Source organism: Gobius niger, assembly GCF_951799975.1.
Source record: "Gobius niger genome assembly, chromosome: 2".
Classification (NCBI taxonomy): Eukaryota; Metazoa; Chordata; class Actinopteri; order Gobiiformes; family Gobiidae; genus Gobius; species Gobius niger.
The window spans coordinates 25,301,048-25,325,356 of record NC_136853.1 but is presented as its reverse complement, the minus strand read 5'-3'; the positions used below and the strand labels follow the sequence as shown (position 1 = coordinate 25,325,356).

General features: G+C 40.6%; 3 protein-coding genes across 4 annotated transcripts; 2 read left to right on the top strand and 1 right to left on the bottom strand.

Moving 5' to 3' along the window:
• Window positions 1-4,779: 4,779 nt before the first annotated feature.
• Window positions 4,780-6,225, top strand: ved (ventrally expressed dharma/bozozok antagonist; the record flags this gene model as incomplete). The annotated part of the gene is made up of 3 exons (XM_079552080.1): window positions 4,780-5,023; window positions 5,101-5,360; window positions 5,881-6,225. The coding sequence occupies 3 exons, from the start codon at window positions 4,780-4,782 to the stop codon at window positions 6,223-6,225; spliced, it is 849 nt and encodes a 282-aa protein (XP_079408206.1).
• Window positions 6,226-10,270: 4,045 nt separating this feature from the next.
• On the top strand, window positions 10,271-11,993 carry purbb (purine-rich element binding protein Bb). Its single transcript, XM_079582674.1, has one exon. It carries the CDS (start codon window positions 10,507-10,509, stop codon window positions 11,404-11,406), a length of 900 nt encoding a protein of 299 aa, XP_079438800.1. The 5' UTR covers window positions 10,271-10,506; the 3' UTR covers window positions 11,407-11,993.
• Window positions 11,994-18,425: 6,432 nt separating this feature from the next.
• On the bottom strand, window positions 18,426-23,602 carry cnnm3 (cyclin and CBS domain divalent metal cation transport mediator 3). 2 transcript variants are annotated; one of them, XM_079582680.1, is made up of 11 exons: window positions 22,858-23,602; window positions 22,291-22,625; window positions 22,038-22,214; window positions 21,568-21,725; window positions 21,318-21,461; window positions 21,081-21,239; window positions 20,479-20,648; window positions 20,281-20,377; window positions 20,060-20,190; window positions 19,806-19,932; window positions 18,426-19,574 (listed from the first exon to the last, which is right to left on the bottom strand). In XM_079582680.1, exons 1-11 carry the CDS (start codon window positions 23,575-23,577, stop codon window positions 19,525-19,527), a joined length of 2,268 nt encoding a protein of 755 aa, XP_079438806.1. In that variant the 5' UTR covers window positions 23,578-23,602; the 3' UTR covers window positions 18,426-19,524. The 2 variants fall into 2 exon arrangements, with proteins under 2 accessions (XP_079438806.1, XP_079438807.1); XM_079582681.1 differs by having other exon boundaries at window positions 18,426-18,868.
• Window positions 23,603-24,309: the final 707 nt, after the last annotated feature.

The following is a 24,309-nucleotide window of genomic DNA, read 5'->3' as shown; positions in this document are numbered from 1 at the left end:
AGCAACTCTAAACCAGAGGACCGAGCAGTATCTGCTGTGCTGCACAACAACAGAGGACAAAGACAGAGAAAACGCCAGAAACAGAGATTGACGAAGAAGAGGAAGAAGAAATACAAGGGGCAAGGTATTGCCCCAAACGAATAGAAACAAGTGAACCACAAGATGGACAATGATGGAAACAACAGAGATCGACAACCCTATCAGCCCACAGAACAGACCCTAAATGCCTGAAGGAGGACCATGACATCGCTGGAGCACTCGAGACCCTTTCCCTTTCCTTGGAGAGACCCAGAGGACCCGACAGAGAAAAGGGGGAGTAATGTTAATCTTTTTGACAAATTAATAATCTTTAAAATTCTTTGCCATTGATAGTCCTTTAAAGTTTATATTAACTCACAGTTTCATTAGTGTTTTTATCCCTGAATGAATTGAAACCCAAGTGACCCATTGGACAATGGACATAACATCCTGATAATGAAAGAACCAAGTCAAGAACAACAAAGAAATGCCACTCACTGCAAACAATGTGACAGGTATGAGACACAGAGCAAGAAAAAGTATAGGTTTCAATACAATACTACAAGACCCATGGCAAATCCCTTTTCAGACCCCTATAAGAACTAAATTAAAATGTTGACAAATTCCAGAGATAAGTAGTTTCTGCTTGTAAATTGAGGGTCTAGTATAAAAGTGTACGTGTGAATGAGTGTGAAGTGTTTGTATTGTTATGTGTTGGTAAATAGCCGTGCTTTTTTTACATATTTTTTGGGCACGAGAGAAAAGAAACAGAAATAAAAATGTGTGTTTTATAAGAAAAATAAGAAAACTGTGCTTTTTTTAAAGGAAATATTTTTGGGGCACGAGAGAAAAGAAGCAGAAAGAAAAGAAGAGACAGCTGTATTTAAAAAAGAAAAAATGAAAATGACTGAACGTTTGTTTTTAGAGCAGAAGGAGAACAAGTAGAAAAAAGCTGGTAAAGTAGTTTGAAATTCAATATTTTTGACTTTTTAAAACTGGCTGTGTTTTTTCCTGTACAAGAAACGTAATATAGAACAATGTGCTTTCATAAGTAATCCCGAGAAAATATAGGCTAGCTTTGAATAATTCTTGTTGCTCTGTGACTCACCTGATTTTCAAATGGTGTCCATTTTATAATTGTCCAATGGTGTCTTAATTAATATAAAAAGTACTATATTAAAGTGATTGTTACTATGTTTGAAATGAAGATTTGGTAAAAAGAATTCTTAATGCTTTTGAGTTTGTTTTGTGTTAAAGTTTTGAGTTAAAATATGGATTTATGCTTTTTGTTTCATACTTTTAGAATGTATTAAATATTTTATCAATTAGTGGTCACGTGACTTCGTGACAACAGGGGGAATGAGGAGATAAAATGTCAGTTATTCTGTTTATAACCTTGTTTAAGAATGCTAAGGTTAATTTGATCCCAGACACGAACGCAGTGAGGTCAGTTTTAATATTCAAACTTTTAAGTAGGCTGCCATCTTATAAAATATTTGACATTCAAAGTAGCAAATCAGAGATGAACTGTGTGTAAACCATGTCCAAAGAAGAAAAGCATCTAAAATGTTAAGCATGTTAAATGCATTACTAAATGATAAATTAAATGATCTCTGATTCAGTATGGATTGCAGATGATCTGAGTACCGGCTGAAGAAGCCCAAGGACCACCAGTAGTAAAGGAAAGGACTTCATTTCTAGAGTGCCCTTCAGATACTGAATTGGCCCCCAGCTTTACAGGTGTTCTCACGTAGTCCAGACCATGAGGTGTGAGCCCTCATTAATGCATTCAGCCAGAACATAAAAATTCCCAATGCAAGTGTCTCTGAAGCAGTTTCCCTTTTCCCCATGTGTTGAGGAGCGTCTGCTCCGCTGAGACCAGTCTCACTGGCCCCATCAAAGCCCTGAGTGCCTTTGATGAGGTTGATAGGGATCAATAGCAGAGGGGAAGAGGCCTTAACGGACTGTGTTACAGACAGGGCGGGCAACTACTGGAGACTGCAGCTATTCAAATCAATGATTATTGGGTGTCATCTGCATACGGGGCAACCTTTCCGACATTGTTACAATGGGTTTATGCTTAAAACTACTCAGTGCTTCAATGCTGTCAGATTCTGCAGTCGCTTTACCTGTTAATGTTTGGTCATAAGGGGACTGTTGTACAGCATTAGGCCTTAAGTCAGGGGTTCCCAAACCTCTTTGGCTGGGACCTCAAAAATTAACACAAACAACTCAGGCCCCATTGTATAAAGTTATTGCCTCTTATGCGAGACCAGGAAAACAGTTTAAAATCACGTTCATGTAGGTTTATTTTATTAATTTCACTTATTGCATGTTTTATTCTCAAAAATATGCTAGAAACAGTAGAATTTTTCTTTTTGTTCCATCTTGATGTCATCTGGCCAAGGCCTCGACCCCTGAGGGATCAGACCCCCACTTTGGGAACCACTGCCTTGGGCATTATTCACCCACATCACTTATTATTTTTGCACGAGACAAAGCTTCCATGGCCAGTTTTTAAAAAGCAGATCAATTATTCCTTCTTAGGGGAACAGAATATTGTGATAATGGGGCAATAACAGGGCTTGTCTGTTACGACACGTCTCAGGCCGGTCAGGCTCTGCTGCAGCTCCAGGGGCACAGGTGTTTGTTTCCATGACAGAGGAGCAAACAGGCCCATTAGACATGAAAGGCTCTCAGTGCATCCAATCAAAGATGTTCCCAGCAGGAGACTGGCCTCAGACAGAAACAGTGATCCAGTGATAATCAGGATGCAGCCATAAGAAACATTCATCTGAGGTACAGATGAACACAGCATTGGACACAAGTATCCCATCAAATTGCAGTGAATTGCATCCGTTTTCTCAGGTGACAGAACATTGTATTACAGGAGACATAACTGCTGCACAGCTGCATGCATCTGTTGCATCTGTGCGCATGCCATTTATTGTTTGGATTTTCAGTTAGATGTTCTAGGCAATAATAAACAAAAGTGTATGGGCACTTAATGATAGCAGTGAAGAATTTGGATAGAATATTATTTACTTTATTAAATCTAATGATCAACACTTAGGCTACATGGCTGCCAGCAGTAAAAGGCAAAGGATTTATATGGACATTTTGCGGGGATCACTTTTTTGTAAATATGAAAGTTAATAAACTTCATAGCCTCGTTTAAGTTAAAGGTATTCGCCTACATGACTGCGAAACTGTACACAATATAAAACCTGTTTTGCATCCGGACGCAGGCCAATCGACTGCCTGGCTGGACTTTGAACTGAATGACCATTTGTGGCGCCTCAAATCATCCTCGATGCTAATTGTCAATTTGTCTTATAACAGAGTGAGTGTAAAGCGGCTTCGCTCAGGCCCAACTGCACTGATCTGAACCTGAGCCTTACAAATCAACCATGGCGCTGTTTTGTGTGTAAATGGCTGGGCCGTGTTGTTGGGCTTATAGACTTAAACGGATCACTGTTGAATCGGCAGCATTGATAAGATAATGAGAGTGCTCAGTGAAGTGCGGCTGCAGACGCTCGTCTGTCTGCACAGACTGCAGGCTGCGCGATGTGGCCGACGCTCACCGAGGGTTTAAACCTCATTAGGGACAGCGGTCACTTCAAAGCTCCTCTGCGCTTTGAAACCAACACGCCCAACAACAGACCTGTTTACGTAGTCTCATGTAAGGAGCATTTGAAACTTGTCACTAGAAATGTGGCCTTGCGCAATGTAAAAACTCAAATCATAGCAGTGCAGAGGCCTGCTCTAAACAGTCTTTGAAGCAAGAAGAGCATCACTGGACCATTTGTCCACTTTCGCCTTGATGCCCTCCGTTAGGAGCGACCTCATCTCTAGCAGGAAAACAAACAGCCTTTCTTTTGATATCAGGCTTTTAAATTCTGGGATTGGTGTCTTTTTCATGTTTAATCTTTTGTTCCTTCACTTAGGACACTAGGCTACGTTTTCAGGACAGAGCATGCAGCACTTTTGTTCCTTGCTCCAAACTCACTTGTCCCTAAGGGATATGAGGTTTTCTACACTTAACTAGGCCTATACAACACCTGCTGAAATAACGTAAACAAAATATGACTTTTTCTGTTGCTTTTGCTCTGATAGTGTAAAGACTAAAAGCTACAGCTCTAAAGTTGATCTTTCAATTCATCAATAGCCTCTTAAACATGTAGGCAATGAATCTTTGGCGATCATGGGGTTAGTGAGAAGTCTCTCAGGTCATTTGATTACTAAGGCTCCTTTTCCATTTGAATATGGTAAAGGTAGTAACTTAATCCAGTTTCCAGCATGATTTCACATTTAACTGTGATCACCTACATATAACTATTATATGGGCTCATCATGGGGCTCACATGTCAGAGTGGTAAATCAGATAGATGGCCTTGTGCTTATTAAACAAACACAGTTTAGAGTATGGAGGTGATAAAAGAAGCAGATGGAGGGATCAAGGTGTGTCTTGGGGAGGTAGGAAAAGAGGAGAGGGCTAAAGGGGGGTTGCCCAGACTCACTGGAGCCATGCCTTACAGCATAGAGACTGAATGAGACAATCTTAATTACTCTAGTTGTGAAAACGGAGGGCAGGAGCTATTGGAGGATGCAAGCTTTGATCTCAGGCCGAGTGGCTCTGAGATGAGGAAAGCCCTCCTCTATAAATACTGGCCAGCTCTGAAGACACTCCTGACTCACAAACACTTTGTTTCTTCGTCACCGTCTCTCTGTTGGAGTTTACTTTTGCACAGCCTTACAACAATGAAAGGTACTTTTTCTATTGAGTGGATGGCACAGAGCAGCCAGGCAATCAGCACCGAGCACCATAATCCTATCAACCAAGCCACTGAGCCCACTGCTTGTGGGACAAACTCTGAGAGTCTGCCTGGATTCTACTCCCGACAGCAACCAACAGGTTCAGAGGAGAGCAGGAGCTCTGCTTATGGAGCATACAACCCCTCCAGCTCACACAGTCTTCTGCATCAACCCTCTCACTCTGCCCAAGGTAAGTTTTCACTACAAGACAGCACAAGTGCAGCGTGGTGTAAGATCTGTAATCTGAAGGTCCTGTTTTGCTTTTAGAAACTGAAGCAGATTTCAGCAGTGGGACAGAGGAGGAGACTTCTGGTTATGAAAGTGAAGAGGGTCATTCCCTTTCTCCAACAGTTCTTCCAGAAACAGCATCAAGTGTTCCATCCTCCCCTCCGTCTGGAAGGAGACCTCGCACGGCCTTCACAGTACAGCAGATCAACAGCCTGGAGCAGGCCTTCAAAAGAAATGCTTATCTGGGAACACAAGACAAAGCTGAGCTCTGCAAGAAGCTGAACCTCTCGGACAAACAGGTAAAACCACTATCATCATCAATATTTATGAGAAACATTTCTGTGACATGTTACAACAGTGATATTACAACCATTTAAAAGCATCCACCGAGCCAAAGATCAGTGGTGTGAATCGTGGTTCTGATTGGTGAACTGTGCTCTTGGTCAAGAGACTTGGATGAATGAATGAATGAAACTTTATTGTCCCTCTTGGGGAAATTTGTAGTGAGCACATGCAGCTGACAACACCTGAGAAAGAGGCTGATAAAAACAATTAGTGCAAATTAATATAAATTTGATAATAAATACAGACCTGTACAATGCAATAACTAAAAACAAACAAAAGCCACTGCTTCACTCAGCAGTGGCTTTATGTAGAGTACGAATAAATAATATATGTAATTTTAAAGAGACTTTGATCACCTAAAATGTGCTCTAGACTAGTGTCTTATTGTGTGTATGATTATGGACATGATGATGTGGAATATTGTATACAGCCTATTCCTGATGCCTTTGACTAATAACATAATGTTGTTTTTAGATTCGCAACTGGTTCCAGAACCGGAGAATGAAGCTGAAGAGGACAGTGCAGGATGCCCTTGCTCATGCTTGTCAGGCAAACGTTGCATCTCATTTCATGCATTACTCGGAGCTACAGTCCTACAGAGCATCTCCTTATCCCAGATTCCACACCGCGGGACAGGACAATTCACTGGCTGCTGCCCCTCATGTCCATACACAGGGCCTGCAGTACACCTCTGCTGTCCGGGCCGGAATGTCCCAGGACTCCCCGTACCAGTACAGCAGCCTGCCGTCAGTAAGGCTGCTGTCGTCCACTACAGCACCCCTTATGGGCTCGTACGCCTCATATCCCTCGTACTATTGACACTATGTGCGATTAACTTAACATGATTGTACATATTATGATGAACACTCTTAACCCTTTTCAGCAGAGAAGAACACCAGACAATTGATCTAAATGTGATTATATGGCATACTTTATTTGATGTTGGCACGCATCTGACTGCTGAATAAAATTATCATCTTGAACGTGTATTTGTTTTTATAGGACAAAGAACTTATTTATTTATTCACTCAAGTGTAGGTACTAGTTATGAGAAAAAAACGCCTTACTGATAAAGACATGTATTAAAAGGCTTAAAATGATTATAATTTAACTTTTTCAGTTCATTCAAAAGTTGAACTTTCAAATACATTTAGTCTTACAAGCAACCGTTTAACTGTTTAGAAAATACACACTTATTACAGTGCAGATGAGCGTGTATTTTCAGGTAAACCGTGATCAAACTCATATCCTTTATGAAATCAATGAAGTCCTATATAATCTTTAAAGGAGATGCTGAGATACTCTGCAGCAAGTGCACTAAAATCTTTTATCAGCTAAAAAAAAAAGAACCTCTGTTATTCACAGTAAAAATTCTTGTGCTGATGGCATTCAGTGCCATTTTGTTTGACCACATTTGAATAAAAGGTGATGCGAAGTGAGTGAAGAGTCCGTCTTTCCCAAGAACACAACAAAAGTGTGCAACTGGTTGGAGGAGTTAGCGCTTGTGCTTCACAGCTAGAAGGTCCCAGGTTCGATTCCCACCTGGACGGGGCCTTTCTGTGTGGAGTTTGCATGTTCTCCCTGTGTCTGCATAGGTTTCCACTACCACTTTAAACATGTACAATAGGTGAATCCTCTGCTTCATTTGTAAGTTGTGTATCATATGGTGGGTCACAAATAAAATCTGGATCGGGGCTATAAACTCGGTCCTGAACAGAATTAGTTCATTTGCTGATAATAAGTATTTGTCCATACAGTAAATAGTTTGTACATTTACTCACATGTATATTATTGTTTCGTGGGTAATGTGGGTAATGAATAGCATATATAATATAATAACAACATACCCTAAAATAGGCCAGTAATTCTGAAATTCTGATCTGGTATTATCAAATAAAGGTCAAATAAAACAAATTTAAAAAATATGCCTTTGCCTTAATCCACCCAGTTGTTTTAGGCTGAAAGCAAAAGTAGAAGAGATAAGACACAAACCAAAATAAAACATTTTCACAGCAGTATAATGAACTATAAACAGGAGATGGATGATGTAATCTAAATTAGATTATGTTGAAAATAAACGCAGAAGGAAAAAATTTGATCATTGGTGGCACGGCATAGCAGATGATAAGTCAATTTGAGAATTTTAATTTCAAGATGTTGAATGAATAAAAGACTTTCATCTGCCAAAAAGCCAAACGGGTCAAAAAGCAACCGCGAGGATGATTTTAACTCTGGTCCAAAAAAAAAAAGCGGCCAGGGAGAGAGAAGAAAATGCCATTGTAAGGTATGACAAAATTATACTTTTTCTAGAAGAACAGGAACGAAAAGATTCATATGCATTTCATAATGTGTCTCAATACGTTTGTATATTTGTTATAATTTTAATGATCATGACTTACAGTCCATTTTCAAAATATACTAATTTTATGCGATTTTTAATTTGAAGTTTTTACAAGCTGAGCCATAATAATCAAAATTATAACAAATAAAGGCGATACATATCTCATTTTGCATGTAATGAGTCTATCATATATTAGTTTCAAAGTTTAAGTTGAATAACAGAAGTGAATGCACTTTTTCATGATATTCTAATTATATGACGAGCACTTGTAAAAAGACATCATTATGAAGAATAAGTAGTCGTAGTAGAAATTTATTATCCCTGTGGAGAAATTCATTTGCCGTGAGTAAAAATAAACATGGACAACATGACCACCACAAACAGGTCCAAACATTGACAACATGTAAAGAACAGGCGTTAAAAACATTACCTACATTCTTTAAAACCCTCTCTGACAGACCAGCTGTACAGAATAACAAGAAAAATCACAATTGGCAACTTCTTTTTTTTTTTACTTCATCTTTGTTTAATTGTAAAGTGACTTGTGGCACAAATGACTGCCTGGTTCTGTTTTAAACAGGGCTGTGCACCACCTTCGACCTGAGGGGAGCAGCTCAATTAACTCAACAAAACAAGAAATACATATTTTGTACGTGTCAAAATTAAGATTTGTCACTTAAAGATTTACTCACAATGGCTTGAGTTACTTTATTTTTTACTCAAGTCAGAGTACATTGTTTTAATATTGCTGTAGTAGAAGCAAAAAGTACAATTACTTAAAAAAGTTACTTAAGTACATGTACTTGAGTTGGCTTAAATGTAACTGAGTACTACCCACCTCTGCAAATCAGTAAATATTTTCAGGAAAAAAAGGAAGATGCAAACGGTAACAATAACGCCATCTCCTGATGGGTCAGGGCAGAGCAACTTTTTTCCACCTGAAAAAATCTACTAATGCTCATGGAAATGTATTAAAAGCCACCCTGCATAACATGTTGCCCAATAAATAGAATTAAGTACAAGCATTTATTTGACTATAGATATTTTTATTGTTTAAATGATCTAAAATTTCACCAAACAAACGTTTGTGTTTGCTGTGAGCAGCTCGCCTAAAACCTCAGGACCTTTACTCGGAGCGGGACGTCTCCAGTCCGTCTCCATGGAGACTAAAGGCAGCCAAATATGACCCTGAAATAGGTCATGGCCTCAGAACCCATTCTTTGATTACCCACTACAAAAAACAGACTATTCTGTGTGGAGCTGGTCATTAGCAGCATGTGTTGATGGCCACAGTGTGATCCGAAATGTTTCGTGGTGGGGTTCAAAAAGGCGACCGCATTACAGCTGGGGTACCTGGTTTGTCCTGTTAGTTTTGGCCCAGACTCGTTTCAAGCCATCGCTCTGCACATCTGAATTGTCCAAGGAATTTAATCATGTGCGCATGTCACACCCTGCACAGCTTTGAGCTAAAGTGAAGCAAAGTAAATTGCACTCATTTAGATTCTACTTCTAACTTCCATCGCTCCATATTTGTTTAGGTGAAGACAGTAACAGTAAATGGAGACACATACAACCTGTAGATGGTTGTATGTGTCTCCATTTACTGTTTTTTATGACCAGAGAGCAGTGAACAGAATTGCCCATTGGGATGGAAAGTTGTTTTGATTGATTTGATTTGATTGACAATGCTACGAGGTCTGTTTTTTGCTTTGTTTACAACATACTCTCAAAAAATAAATGTAAATTTATAACAAAGTGAGGTAGCTTTAATATAAAATGTATGAGAAAAGCAACTTATTTATTTTTTTATATATCTCGCTCACCAAGGGTTCAGGTCGGGAAATAAAATCCTATTCAGAACAAATAAACAGCCACAGTTGCCCTGGGTCAGACTGACGGAAGAGGGGCAACCAGTTTGCGCCATCGGCCCCTCTGACCAAGCACTCACTCACTCAGTCACACACTTCATACCCCCAGGCTTCCTGGTGTTACCAAAGGTCTCCCCTGCTCAGCCTCTGGGGTCTGACGGGTCGGGCAGAGCAAAGGCGGTATGAAGGTGTTTGAAGTATGTGGTATTTTCTTAGGTGTAAAATATCTGACCTGCACTATGGTCAGTTTGTTACAGCGCTCGGCGGTCACTACTCTACACTCTACGACAGGGGTCACCAACGTGGTGCCCGCGGGCACCCAGGGGCCCTTTGGGGCATGTCCAGTAGCCCTTGGGACTTTTTCTAAAGTGTAAAACACTTCATTTTCTTGAATCTAATTCTTAAAATTACAGTTATTTTGGTTCTTGTGACTCGGTATGAGTTTAAAATAAAGCTATTTTACTATAATATGGGGTCAATATCCTATTACTGAACAGTTTAAGTCTTTAGGATTTGTTTTTAACTGGTAGCCCTTGAACAACTTAGTGCTCTTAAAGTAGCCCTCAGCTGAAATAAGGTTGGTGACGCCTGCTCTACGAGCACTAAAGCACGTGAACACAATGCATTTGTAGTTTCCCTTCACAACTGGGAAGGATCCTCGTTATTTCCCACAGCACGTGAAGGCAGACGGAGAGGGCTCTTCCACATGGGCTGGTTTTTGTATTCACAAACCAATAACAAAGCCTAAACCGTGGGAACACAGATGATTGCCAAGTAGTCAGGCCTATCACATTCGTACCCCAGGCGTCTCTTTGACATGCGTGAAAGGGGCGCATCGAGGGTAGCCTCGCGCAGCCAGAAAGCAGCTACGCAGGAGCGGGTCAGAAGCCGATGGTGGAGTTGAAGATGGCGGATGGAGACAGTGGGAGTGAGCGCGGTGGAAGCGGAGGCGGTGGCTTCCAACATTTTCAGAGGGACCAGGAGACCCAGGAGCTGGCGTCCAAGCGGCTTGACATCCAAAACAAACGCTTTTACCTCGATGTCAAGCAAAACAGCAAAGGCAGGTTTATAAAAATCGCCGAAGTTGGGGCCGGGGGCTCCAAAAGTCGCCTGACTCTGTCGCTGTCAGTTGCTGCAGAGTTTAGGGACTATCTCGGGGATTTCATCGAACATTACGCACAGCTGGGGCCGAGCAGCCCAGAGCAGATCGCACAGGCCAGCGTGGGGGAAGACAGTGGACCGAGACGTGCTCTCAAGAGTGAGTTCCTTGTCCGCGAAAACCGCAAGTACTACCTGGACTTGAAGGAAAACCAGCGAGGGAGGTTCCTGCGCATCAGGCAGACCGTGAATCGCGGACCAGGCTTTGGAGTCGGGGGCCCTGTGGGCGGTATGCTGTCCGGACAGACCATAGCGCTTCCGGCCCAGGGGCTCATCGAGTTTAGGGACGCCCTGGCTAAGCTCATAGATGATTATGGCGCTGACGACGAAGAGTTGACCTCTGGCACTGCTGGGGGGACCTACGGGGAGCTTCCAGAGGGGACATCCATCATGGTTGACTCTAAGCGCTTCTTTTTCGACGTTGGTGCCAACAAATACGGAGTGTTCCTGCGGGTGAGTGAGGTGAAGCCGAGCTACAGGAACTCTATCACCATCCCGTTCAAGGCGTGGAGCAAGTTCGGCGGTGCTTTCAGCCGGTACGCGGAGGAGATGAAGGAGATCCAGGAGAGGCAAAGGGAAAAGCTGTACGATAGGAGAGACGAGTCCGAGGCGGACGATGTGGACGATGACTGACCGAGACCGGCTTCCATGACAGACGTGACATGACACGTGCATGACAAATCGTTCTGTATTAGCCAAGTATCGTGGCAGAAATAAGGTTGTATCGGGGGTTGATGTATTTTCTTGAACTGTGTAGGTTGAGGTTTGGTTGTTTAAATTTGAAAGAGAATAAGTGGATTTCATGTGCAAAGTACATTTTTTGTTGTTGCTGAAAACAGAGTTACTTGTGCTAAATGATCAAGAGGAGAGAGAATCTACTAAAACCAGCAAGTTTATAACAAAAATATACTTTCCTATCTGCAGCCTAGTTTTTCACAGAATGATCTGTTATGTTTTCTGACAAAGTGAATTGGCATAAGTTGTGTTTCTATTTGGTCTCGCTCCTTTGAGTGGATAATAATATAGGGGGGCTCTTGTACTTATACATGTGCAAATGTAAGGAAAGTATTATTGTTAAACCCAAAGTCTAATGGGTTAAATTAAAGTTTTGACTGTAGTCAAGGATCTGGATTTGATCTTAAACATTATATTCTTACTGGGTTCTCGCCAGGATTATTTCACAGCGTAGGGGCAGTTTTGAGGGACACATTTTTAAACACTTTAAATCGGGTATTATTACGATGGTATCGATTCATAAAGGAAAAAGAACAGAAAATCCCCACAGTGTAGTGGGTGAAATCCCAGCATGGGGAAATAAAATCTCAGCATAGGGGCCCTTACGCTATATTGCGCTGGCGAGAACACTGCTCTTTGCAATATTGTGAATGTGTGAAGAAAGGATCAGTGTTACACGGCGTCAGAGCATCCTTGTCTTGCAGGCTCACAGCTCTGACGTGAGTCTCGGGACCCACAAACCTCTGCATCTCATGACGCTGTGAGGGTCCAATATGATGAACCGGTGAACACTCCATAATTGAGCTCCATTCCGAACAGACACTGGTCAAAGCAGACAGCCACGCTAATCTGCACATTGTGTTGACCCGGGAGAAAAACAAAGAAACTCATGTTTTCTTTTCTTTTAATTTTTTTTCTCTATATAATATAATTCTCTTTTTTCCAAAGAGAATTATGATTGGAATGAAAAGTTACATGTATGAAAGATATTACTGAAAACCGTTCATTTTGAAATACTTATAAGAAAATGTGTTCTGTAAAAGAATTTAAAGATTAAAATAAAGATTAATTTCTTAAAACACATTTGTTACCTTGTTTTTAGGGAAGACCCTCCCCTGTCCCTTGAAAGAGCCTGTACATTAGGAGTAGGGCAGCTGCTGGTCAGCCATGTGTTACCAGTGAGCGTGTGCTGACAGGACATGTGGGCTATTTTAATGTGGGAGGCCCCTCTACAGATGCACATTCCAGGTTAAGGAGTCAGCTGTGACATTAGTACCCCGTGGCAGAGTGCTACAGCAAACTGATTGTGGTCACACATGGCACATGGACTCGGGTTATACACTATAATGGAGGAAAAATGGAAAATATGAGTATACATTATTTTTATCATTTCTTTGCCATGTTCACAGTTTACAACTTTAAAACATACATTTCTAACATCTGGACAGGTTTTTGATTTAATGTTTTTTTCCTTTTTAAAAACACCAGAGCTCTTTTCACTCCAGAACATTCATAGTGAGCACAGTTCGAACAGTGTGGCTGTCCACAGTGAGCCTTTACTACAATCACAAGTCAAAAGAAAGGTTCATAAACAGAAATTTAACAATAGAATAAGAAGGAAGCATGTGGTCTTGTCATAGGTTTCCTGGGTGTCAGAAAAGGAGGGTCTTCTCAAAACATCCAATCCCTGTTTATTTTAAGCATATTTAGCCTTTGCACTTTGAGGTTACCCAGCTTTCAGGATCAGGATTTCCATATAAAGGTGGTTTTAGAGGGGCATGAAGGAGGCCATCTATGTAAAAGTGGAGAAGTCCTCTCTAAACAGGGGAGGGTCAAGACATAATAAAGAACGTGAAACCAATTATTGACTGCGGAAGGGTTCCGCAGTCAATCAATTAGTCTACTGCTTATATATGCAGTTAAAGAAATACCAGTAAACAACTCCTAAACATGAATTTGTGTCATCAGAAAGTGAAAATGACCCCGTCATCACCACTGAGTCAATGGCACATCCTGTGAGCAATGCAATACCTCACTCTGGACAATGTAACATGCTAGTTGCATTTTTCATCACTTTGAGCCACACATATTGGCTATTAGTAGTATGCATATACAGTAGAATAGGTGAATATCCCGATCAACCAAGAATTATGGGAAACTATGCCCTTCCTAGTATATTTTAGAAGACCGTGGGTATCTACCTATTATAAACAATAACAGGCTCAGGGAGCTACACGTGAAGAAAAGCAATGAACACATAACAGTAGGAAGTGGAGCAATGGGATCCTGGCTCAGTGAGGAAGCATGATCCCACTGTGAAGCCGGGCTATAGGGCTATATTTAGCTTCTGTTGCCATGTGCACAGAAGAGGGCACACATTATGGTCTCACACCATTCCTTTGTACATCATAACACACACTGTAGTTTCCCATGTTACGTGTATGTGCACAACATTATGCAATACTGTTATTTACTTTCTCTGTAACATACTTCACAATATTATTATAAGTGCATGTACAGGGTTACTTACAGTGGGATGAAAAAGTGAGTACACTGGAATTTCTCACATTTCTGCCTAAATTGGTCATAAAACGTGGTCTGATCTTTCATAAAATGAGTAAACAGTGTCAGCTTGAACTGATACCACCCAAACATGATCATATTTTATTGGCCCTAACATGTAAACATTCACAGGTCAGGGATGAAGAAGTGACTACACCTGAATGTCACTGAACTGCAGCAGTTTTGTAAAGAGGAATGGTCCAAGATTCATCCTGAGCGTTGTGAGCGTCTAATCTGCAACTACAGGAAAGCAGTTATTGCTTCCAAAGAGTCAGCAGCTATTTAATACAAGATTCACTTACTTATTCCACACTTGTGAATGTCTCAGGTTTTTTTGTAAATTTTCTTAATAAACTTGTGAATTATTTTTTCTATTGACGATAGCACGTTGTCGAGGCCCTGGGAAAACAAAACAGCCCCACACCATGGTTCTCCTGCACCAGACTTCACAGTGAGGACAGGGTTTTGAGTTTGATGTTCCATTTTTTCTCCACACATGACTTTGTGTGTTCCTCCCAAACTATTTGACTTTGAGTCCATCAGTCCACTGAATATTTTTCCAGTAGTGCTGTGGAGCATCCAAGTGCTCTTTCGCAAAGCTGAATAGTTTGGGAGGAACACACAAGGTCATGTGTGGAGGAAAAATGGAACAGCACATCAACTGTTCCATTGTTCTCTGCACCATGAGAAGCACGGTGAGAAAATCATGGTGGCTGCTTTGTTTCCTCAGGGCCTGGACAACGTGTAATCATCAATGGAAACAGGAATTCACAAGTTTATCACAACATTTTGCAGAAATCCCTGAGACATTCACAACAGCACGTGAATAAGTAAGTACACCCTTGTATTAAATAGCCGCTGATCCTTCTTTTGCAGCAATAACTGCTTTCCTGTAGTTGCAGATTAGACGTTCACAACGATCAGGATGAATCTTGGACCAGTTCTCTTTATAAAACTGCTGCAGTTCAGAGAGATTCAGGCGGTGTACTCACTTATTCATCCCTGACCTGTCAATGTTTACATGTTATGGCCAACAAAAATATGATAAAATGTAAATGTTTGGATGGTATTAGTTCAAGGTATTAGTTTAATCATTCTTGTGATTTTAATAAAGATCAGCTAAAAAGAAGTAGGCACGCACATCCAAAGACAGTGAAACCTGTGTGCTGGATCCAAAAATAAGAATATTTTGGGTCTGGCAAAATATCCAGTCCTGTATTTCCAGTAGAAGTCAATCGATGTTTTTTTTTGAAGGCCAATAACGATTTTTTTTTTTTTTTTTTAATATTGGCCGATATGCACAATATTTTTCGCCGATTTTTCCAAATGTCATGTCTATAATCCTATGTATTATGCTCCTAGACTGTAAAATGTGTCAGTGTTGAACTGTGCCAGCAGGGGGCACTCTATTGGGGCATAGGGCTGATATATTTGTTTGGTAGGCCTACAAACAGACAAAAACCGGCAGAATCTAAAACAAAAAAGTCTATGATACATATTCATTGCGATGTTTCTCAGCCTCCTTAGGCCTATGCTTTGACATATTAGACATATTAAAGTGCTCTTTCCAATTCAAAAAGCAGGAAGTTTCTATCACTTTCGGTTCCTGAGATATTGGCCTTTATCAACCAATATTGTAAAAATCTAATAAATTTGTTTTATTTTTTTCCTCAAAAATGTGCATGTTTAAACTGGAAAATCTTTTTTTCTGTCGCTAGATGGCCCTAATACACTGTTGTAAAAACGTGTATTCTGGCTGGCCAGCTGCCCGAAATGTCCCAGGGATACAGACATGTTACATCTGGAACAAACAGGACAAACTGAGGTGTACATGTTGGAAAAACTTTGAACTGAATTAGGTTCATTTTAATGAGATGTACATTTTCTGATGTCAATCCCATCCCTCCAAAAATATTTTCATTTTTGCCTGTTGTTTGTGCAGAAAATGTTTTTATTTTTATTTTTATTTTTTTATATACAGTCTGATGACCCCACTGCAACATAAATATGGTGAAAATGTCCTGACACCAAATGCTCCACAAGAGACAATAACAATAATAACAACAAATTAAGTAAAATATGAACAAGGCGAGAATAAAAGGGAGAAAAACAAATATGTTTTTCTGCAATGTTGCTATGACTGTAAGACGGGGATAAAAGAGGGTGTATTGACTGAATGGTCTGTGAGTTCTGAATGTGCCGTGTGGTTCTGTAGTGAGATGTAATCTAAAATAAGATGTTTCCATGTTATAATGTGTATTTTTGACCTTGATTTCCTGTTTAGTAGTATGACTTTTTGATGATAGTTGGCGACACCAGGAGATGTTTTGTGTTGCATTGGTTGGGTGGAAGTGTGGATGTGTCTCAAAGCAGACAGAGAGATGGGGATATTGAGATGTGGCAGCCAAATAAATAAATAAATAAATAAATAAATAAACAATAAACAATAAACAAACAACAATAAACAATAAATAGTATAGAGAGTGATTGAGGGATTGTTTGCCAGAATGATTGAACTGTGTGCATATACAGTGAGAACCATATGTTTACATACACTTCATAAAAAGGCACATTTGCTTTTTTCCCCTCACTGTCTGACATGAAACCAGAATTAACTTTTATTTATTTTATTCTATATTATTATTATTATTATATTATATTTCTATTTGCCTAGTAGGAGATGAGAGACATAGAATTTTGTAAACGGTTTTATATTACTTTTTACCAAACCAAAAGTTTACATACATTTCATTAATGATTTCCCTACAACTGTATTTTACAGTTGGGATGGCGTTCTCAGGCTTGCAAGATTCTCCCTTTTTCCTCAAAAAATGACGATGGTCATAATGGCCAAAAAATTATGATTTTTTCCCCGTTCACAGAATATGTCTTTATCCTTCTTTTGATTTATTTTTGAAAACTCCAAACTGGCTTTTTGATGTTTCTTTTGGACTAAGAGCTTCTTCCTGGCAGAGTTCCCTCTCAGTCCATATCGGGACAGGACTTGTTTCACTCTGGATAATAACAAACTCTTACCAGGTTCAGCATCTTCACCAGATCTTTTGCATTTGTTGATATTCTTCCTGTTGTGTTGCCCGTAAGTTACTGTGAAATTGCTTTGTATGATGTAGGCTAGTAGGCTTCCCTGTCGAGTTCTTGATGACTGGAATTTAAGTTTTTTCTTTGGTAAATATCTGGCTAACCAATTCAAATTAAACAGATTTTTTGTGATGGTGGAAGTGTTCTTGTCTATGTCTGTGAATGAGGAATTGAGTTTGTTGATTTATAATTTCATCCAATTGACAATTTAGTTTTTGTTCTGTTTTTAAGTTGTGTTAGTTCTTTTTCTTCTCTAGATCAATGGACAGAGAAAGCAATGATGTCTGCCACAGAGAGAGAGGGTGATGACCCCGGGGACATAGTAGGACTCTCTCCTAATGAAGAGTCAAAATGTGGGTCTGATTGAAGCGATGTTTGTTTAGGTTGATCTGAATAACTCCAAGTCATTGCTATAGGAGCGTGGACTTGTTGTTCTGATATTTGGGACATAATTGAGTTGCTATTAAGAGTCAATATTAGGTCAGTACGAGAATATGAGTGGTAAACAGATGAGTATGATTAGCCACAGAAAAAATACAGTATGGACTAAAGGAAAGCACAAGGTAAGCAAACCGATTTATTTTTTTCTATAACAAATGTAATTAGTGTTGTCAATACACTCCATAATAAAACTTTTTTAGATGTGTAACATAAGGAATGTAGAACACACTGTATAAAATTCAGATCAATAAAAGTATAACATCAAACAGAACAATGAATAGAATACATCGTCTCCACTTCAGTCTCTCTCACGACTATATTTTTACATTCAGTCTTTTGCAATACAAACAAGCATCATCTACTAATAGTAAACTAATAATTTAACCTACAGAGAGTAAATGTTTTGCGCAGTATTAAATAAATCAAAGAGAACAGAACACTGAAACAAGCTTCTGCTATGTCTAGCCAAAAGGCTCCACAGCCCACATAATCTTGCCGAATAGACCACATTTTTTGTTTTTGTTTTTAATAGAGTTATTACTTACAATACATTATAAAGAATAATGGCAAGGACAAAGATGAATTGCCGGTGTCGGTTCTCTAGACAAAGAGTGGGGACATGAGGAAACTTGTACCAGGAGAATAATTATATCATTAACAGTTTGATTGGCAGAGTGGTACCGCAGTCACTTTAAGACCGTAATAAATAATTAGTTGGAAAATAAATATTTTTAGAATGTAATTGACAACACGGTTTCCAGTTGTAACTGTAATACGATTAAATGAATCTTATGTTAAATATTCAGGGAAATTTTGGCCACTCGATCAATCAGCAAAAACCTATGGACACTCCTTACAGCTTATATAATGGCACAGTGCACAAAGATTGTGTGCAAATCTGCTGACTTTTTTTGTTGAGGGTGTCTAAAGGACAGACAAATGCACTAACAGACAGCACCTACAACTTTGGCAATGAGGAATGTAAAAAAAAAAAAATGTACAGGCAGAGGGCTCAACCCCAAAGAAAGGCACAGTCAACTAAAAATAACTTGTTCTAAATCAATTATACACATATTTCCCAAAGTATTCGAAACAACTCAGTCAAAACATGTTGAAGTAGCAAAGGAGCTGAAAATGAATGCAGTAGAACAATATAAACAGTCTCGCTCAAGCTTCAGCCATACAGCATGAAAACGTTTCTGGTCGGTTGTGACAAACCACTACTCTTCTGTGGAGCTCTCCTGGGCTCTACTGGTGCCTGTGGAACCCAAACAACCAATGAGAGGACAGTGGTGGGATGACACAGACACTGAGGATCTGACAAGAGGCACATCACAATTATAACAGTGCTGATTTACTGACACAGGATTGGAAAGTACAACTGCCACCACTTATTTGTCTTTTGTGCCATCTCATCAGTGGCCTCTTTGGTTGGTGTAGTATGATGACAGTGTAACATACCTTTAGAAAATCTAATTAAAAGCTTAAATTGATAACATACAGTTAAGTGCAGGGAGAAAGAGCATGTGCATTATGTATTACTTTTCGTTATGCTAAAAAAATGTGCTAAACACAAAGGTCTAAACTCTGAAGACATCACCTGAGAATCCTAAACAGCAGCTGCTTGTAAAGTTAGAAACTATTACCAAGAAGGAAATACAATAAACAACGTGGAAACAAAAATGCGGTGGACAAACAAACGTTCTAGAGGCAGGAGAGGTTTTCAGGAATAGTAAACTAAACCTACACAGATCTACCATCAGTACACTACCTTTCACAGGAATGGAGAAAAGATCGTGATCAGACTCTGGCATGACATGATAGAACTTATTCTTAGATTATATGGTTGTGTTTGTATGGATTTACTCTGTTAACTGTCATGCTGAGTCAAGCATCATATATCATGCAAAAATACTAACAGTAGTTGTCAATAGTATCAAAGATTGAAAAGTTTACAGAAAACTCTGAACAGGCCAGAGATGGAGAAGAGACAGGGAGGCACGTGAGGAGGGAAGAAAAGAGAAAAAGAAAATAGTTTTAGTTGAGCTGAAGGTTAACAGGACAGTACATTGTAAAAGCAGTACAAAGATGTACAAAACCTGTCCTTAAAAGAGTTTTAGTGAGATGTATGTGTTGTGAAGCACACACAGGGAAAACGAGCGTTTGAGCTCAGAGTTCATTTGGAGCACAGCTACCTTGTGTGGTGTTTCTGTCATTGAGTAGTTTGGTCTGGCTGTTGGGAAGGATCTTAATCTCTGGAGGCTCTGGACTCTGACCAACACGTGATGCCATGAGAGCATTCAAATATTGCAGACGAGTGACCTGAAACAAGATTTAAATTAACAACAACAAACAGAAACAACAATCCAGAGATTGTAAAAGCAACACTGATTAAATCAATGTGGGAACATTTAATTTGAGGTACCAAACAGTAATGCCAGAAATATACCCTGATGAGCTGTAGGTCTGTGAGGGCACGAACAGTGTAGTCTGGACAGTAGCTAGATGGACTTGTGGCCTCTCCAGGCTCAAAAGGATCTCTGGGGGAGTGGCGCTGTGTTGATACTGGAGACTGGTGCACTATTGAACACATAAAAAGAAGCATAACAGAGCTACCTCATTTTGAGCCTGTAACATTGGGAAATTTTATCTTGCAATTCTCAATTTTACCAGAAGATGGCAACGTCAGAGCAGACACGCCATAGTAAGTAAATGCACCATTTTCAAACTTCAACCCTTCTTTGCCGATCTCTACCTCCACTCGCCCCTTCAAAAGAGATACAGAATATGAATCATATCATGACTTACACAATGACATTTCCCAGCTGATCGATGACAGCTGTGACCCGGTTAAATACACACACTCACCTGCAGTAGCAGGACAAAATAATCCACAGGATGATTTCTTGTATAGAGATAATGGCTTGGGCTGAGTCGATTGCTGGGGTCAAAGTGCACTTCTTGGTTCACACTGGGGTGACGGAGGAGATGAAAGAGGACCTTCTCTGAGACGCGCGCAGGACTGAAGTGCTCCACTTCTGAAAAGCCAAAAGGGCCACAAACAGGCATTAGATATTTGCTCGTAAACAGACAATAACAAAAAAGGACACATACAGAAAATAATAAACAATGCATTCTTAAGTTATATCAGTTCCTAACTTAAGTTATAATTATATGGAAGGAAACGACTTTATCTATAGAGTTCAGGACTGTGATGTCACATCACTGAGCATCACGGAGTGCGCAGGAACCACGGTGCTCATTAATTATGATCCTGTTTGTGTGATGTCTGTTGGTTGGCGGTGTTAATGTTTATTAATGTTTTATTTTAATACTACACAGAAAAGTCTAATAAAGAAAGTTGAATATTTACAGCTATGACATAACCATCCTAGATTAATAAAAATAGAAATATGAATACAGAGCTTTTTTCATGACACAGATGCACAAATAGATGAAGACACTGATACCTCTAGAGAGGAAGCGGTGAGTAGCCAACAGCAGCTGCGGTGAGGTGCGGATCTTGGGCTCTCCTTCAGGGGGCTTAAAAAGAGAGAACTCCTCATGTGCACTCCGAGGTTCGAGTGGTATCTCCAGAGGGGCAAGTGAGCGCTTCACTTTCCTGTCCACTACAGATGACAAAGAACTGCAGATGAAACAGACCTACTTCGGCGTATCAAACTTTAAACTTTGAAAGAACAACTCACAATAACCATCAGACTCATCCAAGATCTCTGATTTGATGATCTCTTCAATGACGTCCTCTAAAGTGACCAGTCCCAGCACCTCATAGAACGGATCACCCTCCCCTTCATTGTTGACCTTCTGTACTATGGCCATATGGGAGTTTCCTAAAAGTAAATTCCAATATTTTCAGGATTTATTCATTACAGAATGTGATTGGCATTCCTTAAGTACTCCTACAGTACATTTCTGAGCATGGAAGTCTAACCATACCCTTTTTGAACTCCTCCAACATGGCATCCAGTTTAGTGTCATTGAAGACAAAGTGCAGCGGATGATTGTAGAATTTGGTAATAGTCGTCATTGGTGTGCAGTCATCTGGGTCCACCAAAGCCAAGTCTTTTACATAAAGAATTTCCACAATGTTGGACCTAAAACACAATACAAATACTGCAATGTAAACAAAAGCTTATATTCAATCACAAACTCAAATGTTAATCAATAATACTAGTCGTTGTCACAGTAGTAGTAGTAGCCTAGTTGTAGAAAAGTCTTTTAAAACTATAACAGCCCAACATTATGCATCAGACACAATATTCAACATACAGCATATTGGGCTTAATCACATGCAAATGGTAGATCTTTCCCTGCTCTTAGACAGAGCTAAGACCACTGCACTAGCTCCGCACAAATCCAACACTGTATTCTTCTACGTTTGGACAATTGTATAATACTATACAAACCTCTCTTCTTCATATATGGGCACCCGTGTGTAACCGCACTGCATTATCTCGGACATGGTGGAGAAATCCAGCACAGCAGAACTAGGAAGCATGAAGCACTCTTTCAGAGGGGTTAGGATGTCCTCCACTGTTTTAGTGCGCAACGACCCACGACTAAACTCTTCCTTCACAAACTCACTGTCAAGACAAAGCTTGTTAGTTCTGGACAGGACACGAAAGAGACACGTGTGTTTTGTTTTAGTTAAGCATCTACCTGTAGGGGTCATTGACATTGGTCCGCACCATCTCCATCACCTTCTCCCTTATCCCACAGGTGCTGATGTCTCTTCTCAGGGCCAAGTCCAGGATAAGCCCAAGCGGACACGAAAGGGGGCAGGTAAGCACCATAGACACTTGGGCCAGCCAGGTGAGAGATGGCGCCAATTGAAATCCATAACCAGAGCATACGATGTGAGGCACCAGTTCAACCATGAAAAAGATGAGGAATCCACTGGTGAAAGCTGCAGAGATAATGGAGCCCAGAGCTCGATACATGAGCACAGCCAGCGCAGAGTATCCGACGGCACACAGGAACAGCAGAGAGCAGGTCTGCCACAGAATGACACATTATCACACTTAGGAATGCTGTCGTTTTAGAATCAACAATGTACAGTCTTGAACTGGTAACTATGTTGCCCAGTTGCTCCAGTTATTATGCACTTTCACAACACACCACTGATTAGGTGACAAACCTCAATGTGATATGTGAGGCACATTGCTAAAGTGTATATGGCTCAAGTGCGACTTCAGTAATAAAGCAGTTTTGTCTCTTTAAACTTACCATAAAATTTCCTCTTCTTCTGACAGGCTCCAGGCGCTTGGCGGTCCGTTTCTCCTCCTCGGACCCACAGCTGTGCAGGACATAGAGCTCAACGGGATCAAGCCAAAGTAGACTAAAGTGCAGAGTCCTGAGCACGGCACAGAAGAACAACATCAGCACCACCAGGACAGCCAGTGCCCAGGGAGGGAAATAGTCCGGCAGTGGAGAGATGTCAGTTCGTACCCGTAGGCTGTACGGACCAGAAGACTCCCAGTTTTCGCCTTTTCGGACACAGAGATAGTGGTCGTTCTGTCCATCGGTCGTTGCTCCATCTGTTATGCTCTTCTCCTGCACTTGTACCGTTATAACGCCGCTGTGCTTCTCGTAATCGCCCGGCCTGAACTCACCGAACACCTGGAAGGCGGACTCTTTTCTGTTTGCTTCCGTCTCACACGGGTCAGGAGCATCTCCCACTGCCAGGGCAGCGCCCCGGACTGCCCCTGCGAACGACACCCACGGCCACGGCCAGCTTCCATTCAGGTTAGTCCCAAACAGGCGCAGCCTAAACCTAGATCCTCGTGGCGCTGAAATGACCCGCTCTTTCATGCACACCGACGCTTCGGGGTCTTCCAGTCGCAGCCCAACAACCAGCGGGGCTTCCTGGTCGCAGGCACCCAACCTGATCCCGTAAAACAACAATATCATCAACAGGACCCGTAAACCTGCCAAGCTGGCCACCATATTGAAATTGGTCCGCTTGCTGGGTTTTGCGTGAATCATGTGACTCCGCCGTAGCAGCTCCGCCTCCCGGGGGCTGAGCCTCGCGCCAGATGAAACTGCAGCAGCTATGGCGGCCATCTTGGATCTGATTCAAACATCACCATAGCAAGAGCTTGACTTATGGGTTTTTACTTTTGTGGTCCACCTCTTCACAATTTCGTCACGAGTGTTTGTGTTTGCGACAACCAATAGAACTGCAGCTAGCCCCATCTTTTGTCATCTCTTTCTATTTCTCTGAGTTCATAAACAAAACACTCACCAGTCACCAGCCTTTATGTGTTATTTTGTGCTACACAGTGTTTAAAGGCAACCTTGTTTTAACTCCTGAAGCTGCTGCCCACTACCTGTCATAGAAACAGGAGGAAAACAGATTTAGTAAGCTCATGGTATGCTAATTTTAATGTCCATACAGCTCATTAGTCCCGCCCACTTCCAGTGCTTTACCGGGTGCTGGAAGTAAAAATCCCATTCTTATTTTGCATTAACATAATCATAATCATAATCATAATCATAAGAAGAAGAAGAAGAAGAAGAAGAAGAAGAAGAAGAAGAAGAAGAAGAAGAAGAAGAAGAAGAAGAAGAAGAAGAAGAAGAAGAAGAAGAAGAAGAAGAAGAAGAAGAAGAAGAAGAAGAAGAAGAAGAAGAAGAAGAAGAAGAAGAAGAAGAAGAGTTTAACCCTTATGTCATCCCTCA

Excerpts from the sequence above, each read along its gene's own strand:
- purbb (XM_079582674.1), top strand. The coding sequence starts at position 10,507 with ATGGTGGAGTTGAAGATGGCGGATGGAGACAGTGGGAGTGAGCGCGGT.
- cnnm3 (XM_079582680.1), bottom strand. The coding sequence starts at position 23,577 with ATGGTGGCCAGCTTGGCAGGTTTACGGGTCCTGTTGATGATATTGTTG. Across the intron at positions 21,240-21,317 it reads GGATGAGTCTGATGGTTATT|TGGACAGGAAAGTGAAGCGC; the intron begins GTGAGTTGTTCT and ends TGTCATCTGTAG. Across the intron at positions 20,649-21,080 it reads TCACCGCTTCCTCTCTAGAG|AAGTGGAGCACTTCAGTCCT; the intron begins GTATCAGTGTCT and ends TTGGCTTTTCAG.